This window comes from Triplophysa rosa, linkage group LG23 (assembly GCF_024868665.1).
Source record: "Triplophysa rosa linkage group LG23, Trosa_1v2, whole genome shotgun sequence".
NCBI classification, from domain to species: domain Eukaryota; kingdom Metazoa; phylum Chordata; class Actinopteri; order Cypriniformes; family Nemacheilidae; genus Triplophysa; species Triplophysa rosa.
In genome coordinates this window covers 17,059,174-17,081,455 of record NC_079912.1, presented here as the reverse complement: position 1 = coordinate 17,081,455, position 22,282 = coordinate 17,059,174, and the positions used below count along the sequence as shown (strand labels likewise).

At 38.1% G+C, this 22,282-nt stretch overlaps 1 protein-coding gene across 1 annotated transcript; it reads left to right on the top strand.

Annotated features, from left to right (window-relative positions):
* Positions 1-145: 145 nt before the first annotated feature.
* Positions 146-1,939, top strand: camk2n2 (calcium/calmodulin-dependent protein kinase II inhibitor 2). The gene is made up of 2 exons (XM_057323340.1): positions 146-520; positions 658-1,939. The coding sequence occupies exons 1-2, from the start codon at positions 352-354 to the stop codon at positions 723-725; spliced, it is 237 nt and encodes a 78-aa protein (XP_057179323.1). The 5' UTR covers positions 146-351; the 3' UTR covers positions 726-1,939.
* The last annotated feature ends 20,343 nt before the right edge of the window (positions 1,940-22,282 follow it).

The following is a 22,282-nucleotide window of genomic DNA, read 5'->3' as shown; positions in this document are numbered from 1 at the left end:
GTAGGCTATTGTTTTGCTTGTTTTTCACTCGCACATTATTTATTTATTTACCCATGCACCCTCCCCTTCAAACCCGGATGAATGACTTCACTTTTTCGTCTGGGTTTCCTTTATGGTCGCGGGATATCCCTGCATTTCTCACACGAGCTCATCCGCCGCGCGGTCGGACGCATCACTTCACTCTCCGTTACATCTCACAGTTAAGCAACGAGAACTGCATCAGCAGACAGTGTTATTTAAAGGGTCAGCTGGACTTCATCAAGGTCGATTTTTTACCAAATACCAACCACTCAAACGTAATTTTTACAGTTTCCCACGACATTCCCTGAGAACTTGTGAGTCTGTGAAGCCATGTCCGAAGTGCTGCCATACAACGAGGGAAACATGAACGGCTACGGCGCGGACAGTAATGTCGGTCAGATATCCTTCAGCTGTCGACTGCAAGACACCAACTCGTTCTTCGGAACCTCGCAGTCCAAAAGGCCACCGAAACTCGGACAAATTGGCAGGGCGAAACACGGTGGGTACAATACAACCTTAAAATGGCATCCACATCAAACTTTGGGCAGCAACAAGTCTTTGCACGCGCAAAGACATTCAATGCGCACATTGTCAATATTTCACAGTTTAAATAAACATCCGTGTTTCTCTTTACAGTGGTCATTGAAGATGACCGAATAGACGACGTTCTCAAAGGGATGACAGACAAGTCTCCAGGCGTGTAAACTTGAACGATTACCTCGTCCGTTTTCTTTTAATCACCGATTTGAAGCACTTGTCGACTGTGCATGTGAACAGTAAACGAGAAGTGAAGAAGATGGTACTGTGTGCGAGTGCAGTGCAGGATGAAGAGCGAAGGCGAGTTATTTTGGACAATGGGTTGAAATAGCGAGGTGCTTTGAAGATGCTGGCCATTCTCCAACTTGAACCCATACCAAACCGCCGCTGAGAAGAAAGCTTTCCGAGATTTCTGATCATTTTGTCGTGGGTCCGAGACCGATTTCATCACGACTTCACGAAGCCCGGTTTCATCCGTCACGCTTCTGCTGCGCGTGCAGGGGAGCTGTCCAGTTCAGCACCTGAAGCGCAACTTGGACTGACTCTTGCTCATTTTAAACCGAATTTCCAGAGAAATAAGCTATATTTATATCTTGCATGGAAACGGGCTGATGTATGTAATCGAGAGAAGATTGATTCATTATATTATCTTCTTTATGACCCATTACATTTGCGAATACAGACTGATTAATGCCCCGTATACGTAGATTTTATTGGCAACTTCAGCCAGCACGATGTGTCGAAACACATGGGGAAATGAGAAGGCGTTTAACTTCTGTTTGATTCATTGCGTCTTTTTTTCTATATGTCTGTTTTTGTCCGGTCGTGTTTAGATTAATATATGCGGTTCTCTTTGCATGAACTCGTCTCTTGTTCCATTGCGGGTGTTTCCACCTCTGGCAAAACCCTGGCAGGCACGATTCTTTATACCGAAATCAATATTTGTATTTTTTATATCTGAATATTTGTTACTCAGAACGATGATTTCGTCCGATCTTTAATAGTCCATCAACACAGGGTATGTGCAGATATATACACGGGCATAAAACACTTTCAAGAGAAGGACAGTCTGAATGGTATTTCGGGGAGGGGTTCACAAATAAGCATTAACAGGCTTTTCTTTGCAATAAGCGATCACACCTTGGTTGATAATTAAGATACTAAATACTTTGTGTTAGGAAAAACAATTTCAGCAACACTCACTGAAGTTCCCAAGTGTTTATTTATTTGTTTTTGTATTCTGTTCGAAGTATGGTTTATTGTGCATGAAGTCTTAATGATTTTCAACATTATGAACTATTTATGAAGCAAAAAGATGTACACAAATGTCTCAACATTCTATGACTGATGTGAATGAATAAACAAATTCAGAGGATTCGTCCATTATGAAGTTTGTTCCATTTCTTCATTTTAAGATGGTGCACATCACCTAAAACATTAGGGTGGCTCAAAATAAGGACAAAAATGGAAGTAAATAAAGAAAAGAACGCAATAAAAATGCAACAACAGAAAAAAAATCACATGGGTTATAAATCCTACGTGATAAGACCACATTATACAGTGCAAATAATTTGGTGAATGGGAGGCTGAGTGTCTTAATGCCAAAATTAGACATTAACTAAATGGAATTAGATCTTATTAACTGTTGTCAGAATTAAGAGTGAGTGTTGCCCTCTCATCCAAGCTGCCAGCATGAGAACTAATCAGTAAACATGAAAACTGTGACACTTGAGCTCTAGGTATAAACTTTGAGCTCAAACTAAATTACAACACAGACGACCGATGTGCATATTTGTCTTATTTATTTCATGACCTTTCACCTTTTTATGCACGTAAAGATTGCAGCTAAAATATTTGATTGAAGAATGATAACTGACATTAGTCATTAATACCAAATACGAGGATTTGTGTCTTCCCTTTGTTTACTTTCTAGGGCGCGGAGAGGGATGAGCTTGACACTTTGACAATTAAAAAAGATGAGGTGGATGTTTTTCATGGTTAATCTCATTTTGCTCAGCTGAGTGATCACAGACCTGGCAGGTTATTAAACCAAATATCATCTCAAGGGACACACAAACACTCCACAATACAGAGGTGTGCAGAAGTCAGTCTTTCCTGTTTTCCCATTATTTCACTAACCCGAAACACCCGAGAGACAGTCTGACACGTTCACACACCCCTCTGAGATTAACATGGCTCTAAACAGCTACAGCAGATGAACCATTATTGAACGTATCTTCTACCAACACTCAACCTACCACAACAGGTACTGTGTCTTTTTTTTGGAAGTGACAATGTGACTCGTATTGTTCACACTGACAGAAGAGGTGTTACTTTGATAAATTCACAATTTTGAGGAGAATACAATTACAATAAAGGCCTCATAAACATCATAAATATAACATATTTAATTAAATATTATCAAATAGGTCATTATAAAGATGGTTCACTTTTAAATAAAAAACAATACACTGTGTAAGAAAAACAAACTCACCAAGTACTTTCTCCTTTTATTGAGAAGCATGAGCTTGTTTGTCTTTAACAAGTTTTGGCAGCTCATGGGTCAATCACCGGCTAACTCTGTCTGTAAAACACAAATGTGGATTTTAAACAAACAGGATTCCAAATAGAAAGTTTAACAAACACTATCTACAGTACATTCCTGGTAAGGTGAAACATACCAGAAATAGTATGACATCACACAAGCAAAACCACAAATTTTATTTGTTATAAGTTATAACTTAAATGCACATACATACTTGTGAATCAATGCAGCAAGGTGTTTAGTAAAAAACACACAGATATCTATTTAATGTTTATTTTTCCTTATAGAGAATTTTCTGTTTCCCGTTTCCATAATAACCAGGGCTTCCCAGGTGAGTCGTGGGTCATAAAGATAGTGAACTTAAAAAAGAAAAGCAAAGAAGATTCTAATCATCCCTAAAGTTCTTTTTTTCTCATCAGGCTCTAAAACAGACAGAAATTACATTTCAGCAGAGAATTAAAAATGAATGATTTCTGGTTTATTAATGCAGGTCTCTGAAGAGTTTGCACTCTGCTGATGTGCCTTTGCGGCACGGTGCAGCGTTTGATGTTTCTCTGCAACAAATACAGAGGAGAGATGCTAAAGCACAACAGGAGATGCCATCAGGCCTCTGTTCTCCGCAGGCAGGGCACCTGGTGCTCTGTGAGTGCATGATCCCTTTATGGGTGCATCTCATATATGGACCCAAAAATTGGAAGCTGTTGAGGGGTTTCAACAATTGTCACAGAAGTGATAGATTTTTATTAACAATTTGTTTATAAACCATTATTGGTCACCATCGCCATCATGTTTGTCTATGGGGTTTGCAAATACTTAAGTCAAAAGTATTGAAAATTATGTAATAGTTATTATATTATTACTGAGAAAAGGCAAAGCTGAGCTTTCAGGCCGACAGCAACGATACATACTTCTAAGCTTTGTTAGAAACCTGATTACGCAAACAGCACTTCACTCCTATTCATCCTTAGACCTTGACAACAGTGACTCCATCACAGAATCACCATCATCATTATCACAAAGTTACTTCAGGATAAGATTTTACATGTGTCCATGGCTCACGTTGCTTGGCAGCCATTCTAAACCTTAACAAGTTAAAGCACAAGTAACTTAAAGCACAGAAACAATGTAGAGGATGTAAACCTCATGACAAATACGTGGAACATTAAGTTATATAAATTGTACAAAATTCATTTAAGATATTTTCACCCAACTTACATTTTCACACAGATATGGCTTATCTAAAATAATTCCATTATTTTCATATGAGGCTAAATATATTTTCCATAAAACATAGCCAATAGCATTTTTGCATCAGCATTGATCACATCAATAACCTTACATTTCCTCCATTTTTTTGTTTTATTATGAGTACATTTTCAAGGTTTAGCAAAGTACACACACCAATATAGGGCCTAATCACTTCATTTTCTGCAAGTGCTTGAGATATTTAATGCTCTAAACAAAAATTAGGTCAGCCTGGAAGAGTCTATGCGGTAAAGAGAGACACTTGTCTCACGACTCAAATCATCCATGGATTATTTATAGTAGCTCTGCTTGGTGTTTTAAATACGCCATAGCTCAGGTGTATTGTTTATTTGTCCTTCCTGTAAAACTGAAAATAAATGGCTTGATGTGATTTTCAGCTCTCTTGGTGGTGAGCAGTAACTGCTGACTTACAACTCACAGCAACAAGCTTATATTTAGTTCAGTCTGGAGAGATGTGGATCATCAGATTGTTATCCACTTAATTAACTGACAAGCAAAATGTGATGCTCTTAAATTATTACAAAAAAATGTGATATACAGTGGGGTGCAACATATTTAGAAGTTTTGTTAGGAACACAAAATAAGATATTTTGAGAAATGTCTCAGTGGTTTTGTTTCCCTACAATGGAAGTCAATGTGTTTGATTACCAACATTCTTTAATTAAAATATCTCATTTTGTGTTCTGCAGGAGAAAGAAAGGTTTGGAATGACATGAGGATGAGTAAATAATGAAAGATTTTTCATTTTTGAGTGAATACCCATTGCATGTGACAGTGACCCATTATTCAACTCTTCATTAGCTCACTGTGGGACTTGGGCGTCTCAGATACTAGCAACTGGAAAGTGTCCATGCAAAATTGGGCCACTGTGTCTCTTGACCATGAGTCTGTATGTGTGGGTTCATCTGAGGGATTTTCATTGATATATACAGTCCATTAAAAATTTGGTGATGGTCTTTTTTATATGCTAAACACATAACATTTATCATAGATTAACTTTTCACATTTAATGGAACTCAGTTCTGGCATTTCTTTAGCATGAGTCAGACAATTTTCCTTGCACCATAAAAAAAAACATTGTCATGACAACCTTTGCTGGACTCAATGGCAAATTGTATTGAAGTAAGAGACTTTCTACTAGCGAGAATCATTCATCAGAGCACAATGTCTAACCTATCAAAGTTTTAAAATGACAGAGAAGAGAAAATATGAATTATTAAATAAAGAACGTAACACATGCATAAAACTTACTTTGGCTGAATCACATTCCCACTCCAGCTGAGAGGCCATCGAGTACACCTCTTTCTCTCCTTTATGGTTTAATGTTTCATTTTTGTCTTTTGCATTGCTATTCTCCTCACACTTATAAATATTTGGAAGTACTGTACCAGAAATTCCACCTTCATTTACAGTGTGCACCAAGAAAAATCCTAAAGCCCAGAAGCAGGGGTGGACTGACCAGTAGGACATTCTGTCAAAGTTCAGAAAGGCCGTCCCATCGACGGCCTATGGCCGTGACCAGGTGCGGACCGGTCATATGGACTATCGGATTTTCCTGGTGGGCCTCTAATGTATGGGGTCGGAATGGACGCTTGGGCCAGACAGACGGACGTTATTAACGCGAATGCAAGGCATTAGCGAGACGGACACGTATACATGTAACGCAATGACAAGTTACACAAAACATACCCCCCCGGTCGAAAGAAATGGTGGACGGCGGATGCAGACAAACAATAAGTTGATTCTAGTAATTTATAATCTTTTTTTCCTGTTGGGTACAAGAAGCCTTAAAGCAAACACTGGAAATATTGTGGCAAAGAGAATCAAATAATCAATAAAAGCCACATAGACGCGTTTTTTTACAGGCTCCTTGCTATGTAAGTGCTTGTTATGTAAGTTTCATGTTCTCTACTGATAAGATGGGTTATGACAGGCTACAATTTATATAAAGACAAGGAATGAAGCTGAGAGCTTTAGCTTCACAGTCATATCTGAGAAATATATTGTGTTTTTATTTAAAAGCTCCAATTTTGTAAATGCATGCACTGAAAGAATGCATTTGCCTTGCGCCTGGTGTACAAGTATATTTATTTATCTATCAATTTTGTCCTATTATATTTTGGTTACATAAGAGGCTTTCAAGCATTTTTCCACTTCAACGTCTCAAAGCTGTGGCTTTTACTTATTTACTCACCTTGGTGTTCCAATTCAAGCCCTTATGGTGAAGTTTCTTCCATGGAACACAAAAGTAGATTTCTGGAATGTTTTCCCATACAATAACAGTTCAACAGTGACCACAGACCATCAAGTTCAGAAAAGAACAAACAATCCATATATACGGTTTCATCAGACACGCGCCTGGCCCGAAGTTAACTTCAGGTCTGTGTTTGGTTATAATATAACAATTTATTTGATATTTAATTTATATTCATATTTTATTGTACATTCATTGTATTCAATTAAAACTACTCTGTTATAGATTCTTTGCGGAGGTCTACCAGAAGTCTACGTTTGTTTATGTTGTTGCAGGTGAAATCGTCTATAAAATTCTAATGCATCTGCCACACAGAATCTGTGTCAGAATACTTTTCGTACACAGTAAATGTGAAGTACACGAAATTACACTTACAGTAAAACAACAAACAACACATTACCATGTGAAACTATTCTGCTCAATCTTCATTCTTCTCTTGTACATTGTCTAAGAGTGTCTGCGGATCTATCTGCACAATATGTTTCAATCAGAAGGATTTAACGGAAAAGACACTCCATCTTGTTTTCAGGAGAGTGCTTATTGTTGGGAGGTTTTAGAAAAGTAGGGCATGCTATCTTTCTCATGTCACCCCCGCAGGCTCAGGGATGTGATCTACTCTGAGCGTGAGGGAGATCCTTGTGAGTGACAGCGCATGGCTTCCTATATCTTTAAGTCCTTATCTCTCTTTTTCCCCTTTTTATTTTACAGGGCTTTTGCAGAACACATGATCATTTCAGATAAAATCCCCTAATTGTCACATAAGAACATAAATGTGTCACATGTTGATTCTCCAGTCTCACCTGCACTTATATACTGTATGTAGAACACAATCGGCAAGTCCTAGTTGGGGAGGGCACTAACTTAAGCACATTACATTTGGGCCATATGTCCTGCATTTCGCTTCTAAAAGTTCTTCCCGGTGATAACTCAAGTCATGAAAGCAGATTACAGCCTCTGTATGTGTGTGGGTTCATGTGAATGTGCACAGAGGTCTCGGGAGGCCGACTGCTTGCTGAAGGCTCACTTGCTCCAATCAATGTGGAAGCCTGGGATCTTCAGACGGCTGGGAGATGTGCTCGTCTGGATCAATGAGCAAGAGCTGGCAGACTGTTACCCACTGACTCTTATTAAAACAAAGCACGGATGCAGAAGCTGAAGAGAAAAGTTGTGTTTGGTAACTGCAAAGAAAGAGAAGAAAAATAGAAAAATTAGGATCCTGAAAGCCCAATTACACAGTCATGTCAAAGGGTCTGAGACCACGTTGGGATTCAACATCTATTTTAAGCCTGGAAACAAAGTTTAAGGATTTTTAAAAAAGTACAACACCGAGACATCAGCACCTGAAATGATGAAGAAATATTCAGCATTATTTCAAGGTCACTTACTCAAAAAGCGAATTTGGGAAACTGACCAAGTTAGACTTTCTTTCATTAAAGCGTAAAAGATTTCATTTTAAACACTGGAATAACATGCACAAAAATGTACAGTCATTGCTTGAGTCAAAGCTGTCAATGAAGTAAAACAGTGACAAATAAATACTTCGTGGTAATGTTTTAGATTGATGATCATGCAAATTTCAATGGTTTTTACGATTTGTTAAATGAGGAAAACGCAAAGTCAAAAGATTTTTCATCAGTGGTCTATAGACTTTTAAACGTTTGCAGAAATTCAAGGGTACTTAGATCAGCATTAAATGTTTGCTCCAGGGAAGCATTAACCTTCCTCCTCCTTTGAATTATCCAGGTCCTTCAGCTACTGGCATTGGGCCATATGCTGATTTGATCCAAGATGTCATTGATGGAGGTGTGGTCCACGTCTTATCCGATGATGCCTGTCCAAGAAGTCCCACTTTAAGAGAAAGAAAGAGTGTGTGAACACAATCAATAGAGTAATAAATCAATGTGACTCTCTGCTGAGCCAGGCAAAATCTGCCATTCAAATGACTGAAGAGGGAATATCGTCAGAATCCATCTATCATGAGGTTATGATCAATAATACTGAAAGTGTTTGTGCAGGTGATGATCATCCACATGTCAAGTGACAACTATATCAATGTGGCCATCAAACCTCATCGATCGGAACAAATTAAAGTGTATATAAGTGCAATACCCATTCAGTCAGTTTTACACAATTTACACAAAACTACATTTCCAATTATTTTGTGGCAGCTCAATAACGCTAAAATGCATAGATTGACCATCAATGTGAACCCTTCCTTCAACACTTTGTTGCACTAAACCTAAAAAAAAGGTCAATAAAAAAGTCTAATTCATCATATTTTGCAAACACTTTGCTTTACAGATTTCCTGTGTTTATGTGCAGTTTAAGTGAAAATCTATTATCTATAATACCACAATAACAAACTGGCTCAAAAAAATAAAAGAATGACATAGCATTGCATCATACGGTCAGTAAATGGACTTTGGGCGTTCTGTAGGTGTGCCGCCTTAGGCTGAGAGCACCTAGTTTATCAGAAACCTGCCATCCAGGGCATAAGAATAAAATGGTGATTCATAAAAATCATACAGAGACACGTCAGCTTGCATTATTATTACTCATACTGTACATACCATTTATATCAAAACACTCTCACTACTGTAAAAAGAGGTCTGACCTAGAGCTCATGAAGTCGAAAGATAATTTTTGTACAGAAGCACCTGCTGAAGTGTCTGCCAGGGAACGGTTTTCTGCTTTGTGTGTCCTATATTTAAATATAAAGAGGGAATAAAAAAGCAAGGTGGATTAGAGATGTTCCGCTTTTTTGTCTATTTATATAACTGGGTTTATTGACACCTCGTAACGCTCCCTGTCTGTGATGTAGCTAAAAATATCTGCGGTTTATGATTCGAGCGGCTCTTTCTGACAAAAGGCAGGGAACAAAACATCAGTCGGAATTTAGTATTTAAAAGTGTGAATTTAGTGTAATTTACTGTCCGCAGGTACAGTAGGTGTTATTTTTACATGCCAAATATCACTTTCTCAATAAGTATTTTTGTCATTGCCTAATAATAATCGATATCTAAAAAAAACCTTACCAAAAAATTTGAAGGGGTTAAAAACTACAAGTAAAAACGATTTGTCTATAAAAAACTATGCCTCTAATTACAGTACAAATATACATTTTTTTCGCAATAAGCAATGTGCAAATGTGGCAAGTTGTCCTAGTTATGATGCAGAGCTGCAACAAAGTAGGATATTTATACAGCTTCTGACAAAATAAAAACATTAAATGAAATTTAGTGCATTTCTAAATCCGTTAAAACACAGATTACATTGCAAATAAACCAGTACACAATATTAAAACTCCACATTTTCACATTTGTAGCCGCTATGAAACATGTGTGACAACATGCTGTTTCTAATATCAAGTAATTGGACAGTGTGTGCGTGCGTGCGTGTGTGTGTGCGTGTGTGTGCGTGTGTTGGTGTGGGTGTGGGTGGGCGAGAGCAGTATGTTATGGATGGTTGCTTCTCTTGTTAAAGGTCCATGTGGGCATTTCTTGGGTCACATCAGAAGCCCGGCTGAAGGTTTGGATGACTGACCCAATTAAAACTCGCCACTGTTGACAGTGGTTGAAGTCACTTATGCGTGAGATAATCCCAATGCTCATTAACAGTACCGTGCGCTTTTGTTTGTGTGTGTGTGTACAGTAGGTGCGTGTGCGCGCATAAAGCAGCAGCACGTGCAGGAGATTCACGTGGAGAGGCTGAGCTCACTAAAGCAGAGAATCTGGGCTCTGCTGTTGCTTAGATACCAAATTAAACCCAGAACCCCCTAAACAGGAGCTTCTTAAACTGTTTTGTTTTCTTTTTCATCCCTGCAAAAATTAATAAAAATAAACAAATCTGAAAAAAAATAAGCGTAGAATTTAATGAAGCAGTGAAATGGCAGTTGTGTACTGTGAAGGAACATACTGTATATGAAATGTGATGCACAGTGACAGGTATAGATATCTTTAGCTTGACCTAAAAAGATGGGATAGAGAATTATCAGATAAAACTGGAGTGAAAGGGATTATAAGAGAACTGAGGGTGAAAACGGCTGGTATTACTGAGGATCTCTTATGATCAGAAGTGACATTTGCAATCATTGTTTCTCCACATCCCGGGATACTGACTAGATTTTACAGAATAAGTCTTCTAAGAATAAATTTTACTTTTATTATGTTGTCCTTTCTCAACACAAAACAGGACAATCCGACAAATAGGAAGATTATTTGGATATTCTTTTTAAAAAATGGTCAATTTTGCTTCAGGTTTTTGTATCTGAATGGGAAAGTTCACCCAAAAATAAAAATGACAATTTATTCATCCTCATGTTCAAAATCGGTATTTAACTCTTTCTTCTGTGTAACACAAAAAATATATTTTTAAGAAATGTTAAAAGAGATGTCTCTGTGTGCATATAATGAATGTCAAAGGAGTACATTCGGTTCTCAGCGTTCTGCAAAATAACTTATTTTGTGTTCTACAGAATAAAGTCATACAGATTTTGAATGACACGAGTGCAAGTAAATGAGAGAACTTTTGGGGAGAACTACCAAGGATTTTGACATTTCTACCAGGGGAAAAAAGACAAAAATAATGATCACAATACTAAAGAAAAGTTTTGGCATGGATACATTCCCTTTGCATTTCCTGTAAATTTGTGTATTTCAGATCAGTAGTATGAACTTATCAAAACTTTTAAACAGTAAAGTGTAGATGTCCTATTAACAATGCTTATTCACGAGTTCACCTGCGCAGATAACAGTGATGTTGCAGGGATAATAATGATAGAGCATGGGTATGAAGGTTTATGCGTATTTGGCGTGCTGTCCAGGGAGCGGGCTCCGAGCCTGCCGGATCTATCTGAACTCGAAGCACTCTACCCTGGCCAGGACAAGTGCGCCGAGCTCGGAACCGGCTCGAGCCCAGAGCACACCCCCTGGGGTCCTGCGGGAGAATGATCTTTGTGAGGGGATCAGGGGTGGAGGAGGGATGCTGATCTGAAGAGATGAAGCAGGTAAGATGGTTTCCCTATTTATAAGAGTGCTTGCTTGAGCTGATAGGGTAGATGCGGTGATTACTGATGGTAGACCAGCCGGGCTGATTATATGCTCCGTCTCCTCCCGAACTTTGTTAATGAAACATCATTTATGTATATGAAAAACTATGATATACGTACCTACTGTACATAAACCTAATCAAAGGTGCAGGGAAAAAAACAAGCAAAGTTTTCAACAAACAATTTGATTGTGCATTTTACTTATCCCAAGTGAATATGTCCAGTGATATCTTAAGTCTAAAGCTAAAAAAGTTTGTCTGAGCTAAACACATCTCTTCCCTTTCTCTGACCCGTCCACACCCACACACACATTCATCAGTTACCCATGTGGAAAAAGGCCGTCAGCTCCAGAGATTAACCGAAAAACAAAAAAGCTGTTTTCCCTCCATCAAGAGATTCTCTGCACCACGGAAGAAAGTGGCTGCCACTATCATTTCTGCCAATTACCTCCAGCCCCCTCAGGCATCTCCAGTTTCCACGGTAACTCGCTGCACCTGTTCTAGCTGGGATGCGCATCACCATGGCAACCGGAATCGAAGCCTGGTACCCCTGTGTCCATAGCTTGTCTTCGCGGTGACAGGACGGACCGCTCTCATTACTGAAGGGCTCACGGTGAGGCTAGGAGAACCTTTGATCACATGACCCAATTAATGGCAAATATCCAGTATGTGTAAAAACACCAGACAGACTAGTTTCAACTAGCTCATTCCTGCTGTGCACAGATAACTTTTAACACACACACCACCGAGCTCTCATTGTCCTATTACTGTGCAGATTCAAATCTCTATTCAGCGAAGGACTCTCAATCTACATTCTTATTAGGATGAGATTGATGCAGCAATTCACAATAATTAAAGGCCTCTTGAATCCTAAATGACTTACGGTAATTAGAATATGTGACGCAGGCTATGACTATTTACAAAGAAAGCGGCACAGGTCAGTTCGAATATTGAAATGCCATGGTCGTTGCGGAGCCTTGAAATGAAGAACAACTTTTGACAGGAAAGCCAAGTATATTCATTGATCCTAACATGAATCACCACTTTCTTTATCCATGCTGCTAAATCACACCATATGAAAAATGATAAAAGCTTTTTACCTATAACAGAAGAGTCAACTTTCAAACTTAAAGTGACAGTTCATCCAAAAATGAAAATTCTGTCATCATTTACTCACCCTCTTGTCATGTCAAACCTGTATGACCTTCTTTTTTCTGCAGAACACAAAAGAAGATATTTTGAAGAATGGTGTTGACTGGCACCCATTCACTTGCATTGGTTTTGTGTCCATACAATTGAAGTGAATGGGTGCCGTCGCTGTTCAACATTCTTCAAAATAACTTATTTTGTGTTCTGCGGAAGAAAGAAAGTCATACAGGTTTGAAATGACAAGAGGGTGAGAAAATGATGACAGAATTTTATTTTTGGGTGAACTATCCCTTTAAAGTTGCAATATGTTACTTTTTATTTGGTCTTCAACACTCCTTACTTTAATTCGCAATGGTAAACTTATAAAGTGTATAATTTGAGCTGTCAGGTGCGATACGTAAAGATAACTTTGTACAGTAACTTGCAACTTCATGTTTCATACAAAGATGGTGATACAAAGGGAAACGTTAGGGATTGCAGGTTTAAATGCACAGTTAAAAAACATAGTATTTTTTATTATTTTGTTAAAAGCAACTTAAAGATATTTTTACAAATGTTTTGTAGTCCAGTAGTAAGTATTTAAAAGATTACAGCGTTCTACAAAATTGCCATTATTGTGTATACTGTGACATATTTTAGACATTAGCTCCTTATTTTTGCCCATTTGTGTGATAGATGACATTCCAAACCTGTATGAGTTTCTATGTTCTGCAAAACACAAAAGAAGATAAACTATATCACAGAGAAAACAGATAGAGGTATTTATTCCTCACTCGTGATTCATCTACTCACCTCTTCAGCCCCTCACTGAGATGACTTTGTAAGAACACTATTGTTGATATACTGTAATGACTACCTTAACACTCAGACAGTGGAAGAATAAGCAGCTCCGTTTGTCATAGACCCATGATGCCTATAAATTATGTTCCTTGTAGAAAACAACCTAACACCTCAGGAAACATACTTGAAATGCACAAAACATTAAGAATGATGAATAAAAGCATAATGAAATTTTCAATAGCTAAATGTAATTTAAAAGCCAAGAACCACAACAGCAGCAAAGAGTAAGAGAAAACATTACATGCAGCAAATAAAAGCCCTACAAACCCAATTGCTGTTTAACCAAACATCATGCATTTATTTGATTAGAATATGTCTTAAAGTTCTCTGTTGTACGGAGTGACGCACCGAGAAGCGGAGAAGAGAGCGAGCGTATAGCTATTTCTGATCACACGATGAAATATTCACTGAGCTCTTCATGATGAAATAGCTTTCATATTTTCTCTCATCTGGCCCAGTGTCTCTCATTTTCTCGCTCTCTTCTCATCTCCCACGTACTCTCTCTCTCTCTCGGCAGCGTCCTCTTTTTTGGGTTTGAAAAATGGTGTCTCAATGTTTCAAACTGTCGCTCACGACTTCACGAAAACAACTTAATTACAAAGAATTTGGGTCAAACGCCATTATTACCTCGCGGGCGAACGTGCACGCACACATTTTAGGAAGCATCTGGTGGAAGGACAGTGTGGACTGTAATTAGAAAACTGTTTTTGGCGGTGAATCGGTTTATTCGGTGTACTTGTGTGATTGATATTTAGGTGTCCAGTGTACATTAGATTGGGTGAAAAACTGAGTAATTCATCATGCGCTGACCTTTTCAGTCACATAGGACACGTTTGCAGTGGTCAGAAGAAACCACTGTCCAGAGACCTTCACGAATGATTCGCTTAAAAAAATGGCCAAAATGAAAGTGTCCACAATTTAACCCGGAAAACAACAATAAAACACCTCCTCTCCAACCTTCACCACATGCCAATGGAGACATTTTATGTGCATCCCACATATGTTGGGGCCTTGCTGTATCAGTCGAGTCGCTGTTATGACTCCACCAGACACACACCGACAATTCAATTCCGACGGAGGCAGACAGGTGTTTGCAAAGAGAGTAGGAAGCTTTGTTCCAAAATAAAGGATGTGAGGGTGGAAGAGAAGACTGGGAATAAATAGAGACAAAGAGAAGAGGAGGCAGAAGAGGAGTGCAGAGCATGGGTGGGCACTGAAAGGTCCGTCACGATAAGCGGGTTCATCTGTGTTTGTGATTGACAGCTAAGGGAAGGGAGGAATCACATAATTATGTAATTAACTTTATTGCCTATAATTATTTGGCATTAGGCCCTCCATAGAAGAGCAAGACCAAAATGGCATTTTAGGGCTAAGGGATCTCCACGTTCGGATCACAAATAACCACAATTTTATATTGCATTAAAGTGAAACTTTACCCTAAAATTAAAATTCTGTCATCATTTATTCACCTTCGAGTTGTTCCAAATCTGTATAAAATTCTTTGTTCTGATGAACACAGAGAAAGATATTTGGAAGAATGTTTATAACCAGACAGATTTTGCCCCCCCCCCATTGACTCCCATAGTAGGAACAATTAATTTTTTTGTTCTGTTAAAAAACACAAAAGAAGACTTTTTGAAGAATGTAGGACAGCAAACAGTTCTGGGGCACTTTTCACCATTGTATTTTTTCCTACTATGGAAGTCAATGGGGGCAACATCTGCCTGGTTATAAGCATTCTTCCAAATATCTTTCTCGGTGTTCATCAGAACAAAGAAATGTATACAGATTTGGAACAACTCGAAGGTGAGTAAATGATGACGGATTTTTTTGGGTGAAGTATCCATTTAAGGAGACAAAATACCCAGTGCAGTACAAAGCTGTCCTCAGAGGAATAGGGCACATTTTTTTTGACAGTTATGTGATTCTCCCTGGCTGGCTGTGTGTGTGTTCTTGGAAACAGCTTGCGGTTTCCACAGACCAGACTAAGTATTAATCATGTTAGCCAAAATTTTTGAGGAATATCAAGTCTTACGGCCGCCAGAACCTAATTCATCCATCTGTGATGTGCGAAACGTGTGCCTAATGTCATCAATTAGTGGTCTGTATTCATGCTTATCATCTAGATAAGCATGTTATTTAGACAACACAGTTAAATTCTTTCATTTGGTATAGTCACATTGTTTTTATCCATTTAACTTAAGTTTTTTAACTTTTAATTTGAAGGGATAGGTAACCCCAAAATAAAAGTTCTGCTATTATTGATTCACCCTAATGCCACTCAGTCAGAACCTGCTTGACTTTCTTCTGTGGAACACAAAAGAAGATATTTTGAGAAATGTATTAGTGTTTTTGTGTCCACAATTGAGGTCAATGTGGGGGCAACATTGTTTGTTTATTTTTCAAAATATCTTCTTTAGTGTCCTGCAGAAGAAAGAAAGTCATACAGGTTAGGAATGACGTGAACGTGAATAAATGATAAAAGAATTGTACCTTTAAATTGCGAGCTGTCACAAAAGCTGTACAATTTACTTATTATATCAAATTGTTAATTTTACACAGTAAAAGCCAGCAATTAAACCTATATGGATCGTTCTCTGTGTATCTTTAAATACTTCATGTCACATTTGTCTCTCTCATTCACACACACATTCATCTTTGTATCTTACAGATTCTCATACAGACATGCACTAGCTCAAATAAGCTCCCGAAGTTTAGAGAGGGCGAGCTGCATGAAACAGTTCCCATAGCAACAGTCTCTTCCTGCTACCTCTCTTTTTCAGCTCACATGGAGGCAATTATCTTATATTTGTAAATGTATCCTAATCATATGAATTACTAGACAGAAAGACGGGTACAGCCTCCCCCCATCTATCTTGTCAAAAGTTGGGAAAATATAGTGTTTTTTTAAAAATGCATGATTTTATGTAAAGTTGTCAGCTTCATATCTCATCACTCTGGGACATTTGAGCTACTTCATACTGTACTGTAAACACAGCGAGAACTAGCAGAGATTTGGGGTTTGGGTGTGAAACTGTGCTTGTAGGGTGATGCAGAGAGAAGCCTAACAGCCGCCAATTAGATTTCCCCAGAGGGGCTTTACTAATGCGTGCTGATGAGGCTTCCAAATTGATCTATCACAAACAAATGCATCCATTATTAACGCATCACAGCACTCCCTTAACACACATGGTCAAACTTTAATTGTGAGAGTGTGTGTATATGCATGCTGTGTGTGTTAAGGTGGACTGCGTGAAAGAACAAAATAAAGAATGATTATATACACTGTAGAATTATTGAAGTGAAAGTGACCTATTTGTCAGGTATGGTGACCCATTCCCAAAATGTGACTTTTGCATTTAACCCATCCAGTAGTGTACACACGCACAGCAAGTTGTGAACACACGTACACTTGGAGCAGTGGGCAGCTATCACTGCAGCGCCCGGGGAGCAAGTTGGGGTAAGATGCCTTGCTCAAGGGCACCTCAGTCGTTACCCGCCGGCCCTGAGAATCGAACCAGCAACCTTCTGGTCACGAGTCCGACTCTCTAACCATTAGTCCACGACTGCCCCTATTTTATAAATCATGAGTGGTAAAAAACACTCCAACCATACAAACAGTACATACAAATTCATAGTTCCATCCTTCAGTTAACAGAATGACATTTCTATGCCTCACATAGCGCATCCAGAAAGACAGCATTACACATCAGATTAAGACCTTCAATTTTCAGAGGGATGCTCTTGGGAGCAGCAGCCGAAGGTCTATTACAGTAAGAAAGGGATGGAGTCCAGCCTGTGGCGTTACATCACCCATCCCGGGGGATATTTTAATCAGCGTGGACATGGGCCGCACCAGGGACTTGTTTTAGACTTACCGCTTGTCAATCAGTCTGTCGCCCGCAGTCCCAGGGGAGGCTGGCAGATTATAGTCAAGGTCAACACTGACAGAACATATGTACAGAGGAGACACACATGAGAGGAAAAGAATTTAGAGAAATGATTGCATGCTGGGATTTTGACTTTCAATCTGTTTCTTTGTGTTTCTGTCCACCTTTACTTGCTCAGATTGACATTTCAAATTACCAGTGATAAAATTCACACAGGCCAGGATATTGACATGGGTGCACTGCACCCACTGCACAAAATCTTAAAGGGATAGTTCACCCAAAAATGAAAATTCTCTTCATTTACTCACATTCATGTTATTTCAAACCTGTATGACCTTCCTTCTTATGCAGAACACAAAAGAAGATATTTTGAAGAATGTTGGTAACCAAACAATATCGGACCCCTATTGATGTCCATGTATGGACGCTAAACCACTGGGACATCTCTCAATCTTTTTTTAATTTTATGTAACACAAAATGTTTAACATTATCATTATCAAAACCAAACATCCATTACAATTATTCACTTTAAAAAACAATCAACGCTGTGTGCCGTAAGTATTGTCCATCCCACAACGCCTAGAATGCACAGAACACAGTCACTTTTTCAAAGGTGAATCCTTATCTTATCGGTCAAGGATAAAAATACTTTAGTCATGGAACATTTGCTAAACCCTTTTCCGTTTTGTTTAGCTTTGTGTGTCTACCATGATTGGGTTTTAAGAGCTTTTATACTTTTGATGGCTGCTAACAGATATAATCTTCTATGCACAACACACATGTACAGTAGAATATTCACAAACTTTGCAAGCAGATCTTCATTGCTCATCAACGACAGAATGCCTCTGCACGTTTGCTTTTCACTCATTTCAGGTAAATATTTATTTCATTGAGATGCGGTTTTGCTCTCGCCGGTATTATAAAACTGAATCGTGAAGCGAAGATTTTGCTAACTACAGTATTTGTAGAGAATCTAGACTTGGCACTACCACCCAACGTTTATACTTTTTACGCGACTTCATGCAGCGCTGGTCAGACCGATTGGCGTATGACATCGAAGTACCGCGAGAGCGCCAACAACCGTGTGCTTTCCAGTCACTCACTCACGCGGTATGTTGATTTATGTCATGCGCCGTCTGATTTGCGGTATTACTTTTATAGGATTCTGCCATGCGTTTACATCTTAACACGAAATTGGTATATTTTTCGAAAACTGGCTTTTTGAGATTTGATTTTTTGAAGTACGGTGAATAATAATGCAGAATATGAAGAGTTCGTTTGCAAAAACCGATAACTCAGTTTTCACAATTGTTCAAAAATCATGGTTTTTGTTGTGCATTCCACTGAATGTCAACAACATGACATAAAAAATGTTTATTTTGTTTAAAATGTATAGTTATTTTTTTGCAAATAAACTTGAGGCACATGTATAAGATGACGTAAACAAATTTTGGCTGCTTGGCTGTTTAATATAAAAAATAATTAATAAGCCTATTCTAGCTTAATCTTTAAAAAAAATATGTGTGTGTATACAGCACAAATGAACAAATCTCATTTTAAATTCTCTGGTAAGAAATCCACCAAGCATTAGTAAATTCTGTTGATGGGACAGGGAGGGTGAGCTTGGCTTTCATTAGTAAAGCCCTCTGCAGAGATGTTTGCCAGTCTGCCGCGAGAGTATATTACGAGGTTTACTCCTGAAGAGATTAGATATTCTGTGCAGAATGAGGGTGAAAATGTACATACGTTACAAGCAAGATGCAAAAGCCATCAGCAGATGTGTTCTCTGCTGCAATCCAGCACATGCAAATCCATCATATTATCTGTGCATGCATTTGCGTGTCTCTCTGTCGGCCGTCTTTAAGATTTGGAAGGTGTGCACATGTGCCTTCTAATTTAAAAAGCACAAACTTGTCATGCCTTTAAATAACAGATTTACAGATAAATAGAATGCGTCATACAGTGCAAGCCTATAAAAACCCATAAATCAATTGAATATTCTAATTAATTAAATGAAATACTTTAAATGAAATAATTAATATTTAATTAAATCTGTCTGTTTTCACAGATCTGACTGTTTAAAACCTCACACATGGGAATAGACGGAGGTCTTTTGTCATGGATCTAAGGATGATCTCATCCCCTGATGACATCATCGATTCATCCTCAGACTTCTTACCTGCGTGTCTCCGCAGTTCTCAAGTGACATAGTGGAAGCACATTGGTCCTCAGGGGCTTTTCTCACATGTACGGCTTTACATACACAATTGTCAAATTATTTGCAGTTTGACTTTACTATGCATATTACCAACTTAGGTCTCTGTGATTCTGAAACTCGAGATCAGCATTCTATTGACACATCTCTCTTTCTCTCTCTCTCTCTTTACTGCATCCTCCATGGAAACCTCCCATTGGCTGGGCAGCCCGTGCGCGCATGCAAGCCGAGTCTTCCTTCATTATCCACTAGACCTCTGTGACCTGAATGTAACGAGAGTCTTTAGGGGGAGACTCTGGAGCCCCTCTGCCTTCCATTCAACTCTGAATCTCATTCATAAGAAACAGCACCGCTGACAGAGGCATAAATGAAAGGGGAGGGTGGAATCGCCCCTGCTTTCTGCCGCAAACACCACCAAAACATCAATGAGAGCGCAGGGAGCGTATACAGAACAGGGTGGGAAACAGGTATGCACCTGCATACTAAACAGGAGATGAGAGATAATATAGTCTCTCTTATAAGTGTGGAAGCATATGGATGTTTTAGTTCACATTGAGGATGCTCAGATACACACCGAGTGCAGTGAATGACAGCTTTTAAGTGTAATTCATGCTTTGCCATGTTCATGGATATTTTAGAAGGGTGAATCTTCTCTGGTTTCTCTCTCTGTCGCCTCTCTCACTCTCTCGCAGCTGCAGGATGTGTGTAAGAATGGGAAGCGTATGCAGTTTGGCTTATTGTGATTGTCTAAAAAGCACCATTTTATTATTATGACTTTGGATTATTTGAAATACATGAGTACCATCTAAATGGCATTATATATGAATATGTTAATTATTTAGTGACAATTATTTATAATAAAGTCGTATACTATGTGAACCAAATATGAACACAAGCTTTAAATGACAGGTTTAGCTATTTCATATACATAAGTAAAGTCACATATATTGCAAAATCATGCAAACATTTTTAGAATATTTTTTATGTTAAAAGCCCTGTTTACAAATCGGTGTCAATAAACCGTTTTGCGCACGTATAGACATCCATGCATGGTCATGGTATTCAAAACCACATTACATGCGTGTGAAAATATGAAAACGTCAGTGAGTTTTGAGGATGGCTGGCCTGGGACGCACATGCAGGCTAGAACAGCATTGAATTAGGAGCTAAGAACCAATTGCATGGACTGTCAGGGGTTCTGCAGTGTTCAAAAGCCTACTCAAAATACTGCGCAATTCACCAGCGTGCTTACCCCTATGGACTGATGAGGGAATAGCAGCCAACGCTCACTCCTCCGCACATTTGTTCTCCCACATCCCTCACAAAAATACCCTCTTTTATCATAGTTCAGCTATGTTATTTGTAGTAACCAAAAACATAGTTAGACACAGTACATGTTTACTGTTATAATTTAATAGTTAATTTTCCCTAGGAGTTGATCTTCTGAACTAAAACTATAAGAAACACCTCGTGAACAAAATACACCGGTCAACCGTAAAACAAACCGGTCTTATACTGACACCTTCTGGTTATTTATTTGAATTGCATGCTTTTAAAATGCTTGGTTTCTCATTTGTTATCAGCAGTGAGTGCCAATAGGCCTATACAGTACATTTCTATCTCAGATTTGAAACACAATATGCTTTTATAAATACAAAATGATAAATAGAAAACTTCTCATCGATCTAATGAGCCCTTACTTACATTAACCAGGTTTATTATTGTGTAAATGGAGTAACAATGTTTTTTGGTGTTTTATTTTTAATTACTATTTGCATAACAATTTTACTAAAAATCATTATTAATTTATGGATATTTGTTTTAACTATAGTTACTGTGTAACTATTTAAAGTTACTTTTTTATATTTTTATTATTTTATTTTGTTTCATTTCATTTCATTTTAATAAGTTACAGAGTAAAATTATTGAAACAGAAAGAAATTCAATCTTTTTTTCTTTTATTTGAACATTCACAATACTATTCAAAAGTTGTACGACATAATTTTATTTTTATTGTTTTTATTTCACCTTTATTTAACCAGGTAAGCTAGTTCTCATTTACAACTGCGACCTGGCCAAGACAAAGCAAAAGCAGTGCGACACAAACAACAACAAAGAGTTACACATGGAATAAACAAACATACACACACACAAAAAAACACATACATATATACACATATACATATATATAATAATAAATAACACACACACATACATACACACACACACATAGAAACATACACACACACAAAAAAACACATACATATATACACATATACATATATATAATAATAAATAAATGGGGATGAGATTGGGTGGGCTAATTTCCGATGGACTATATACAGCTGCAGCGATCAATAAGCTCGGATAACTGATGTTTAAAGTTAGTGAGGGAAATGTAAGTCTCCAGCTTCAGATCATCATGATAAAGGCTTGTCATCACTCCCTTTAAAACTTGCCATAATGTCTCTTCACGCACCACAGCTAAATATGCATAAACTTGAATGAGATTTTAAAG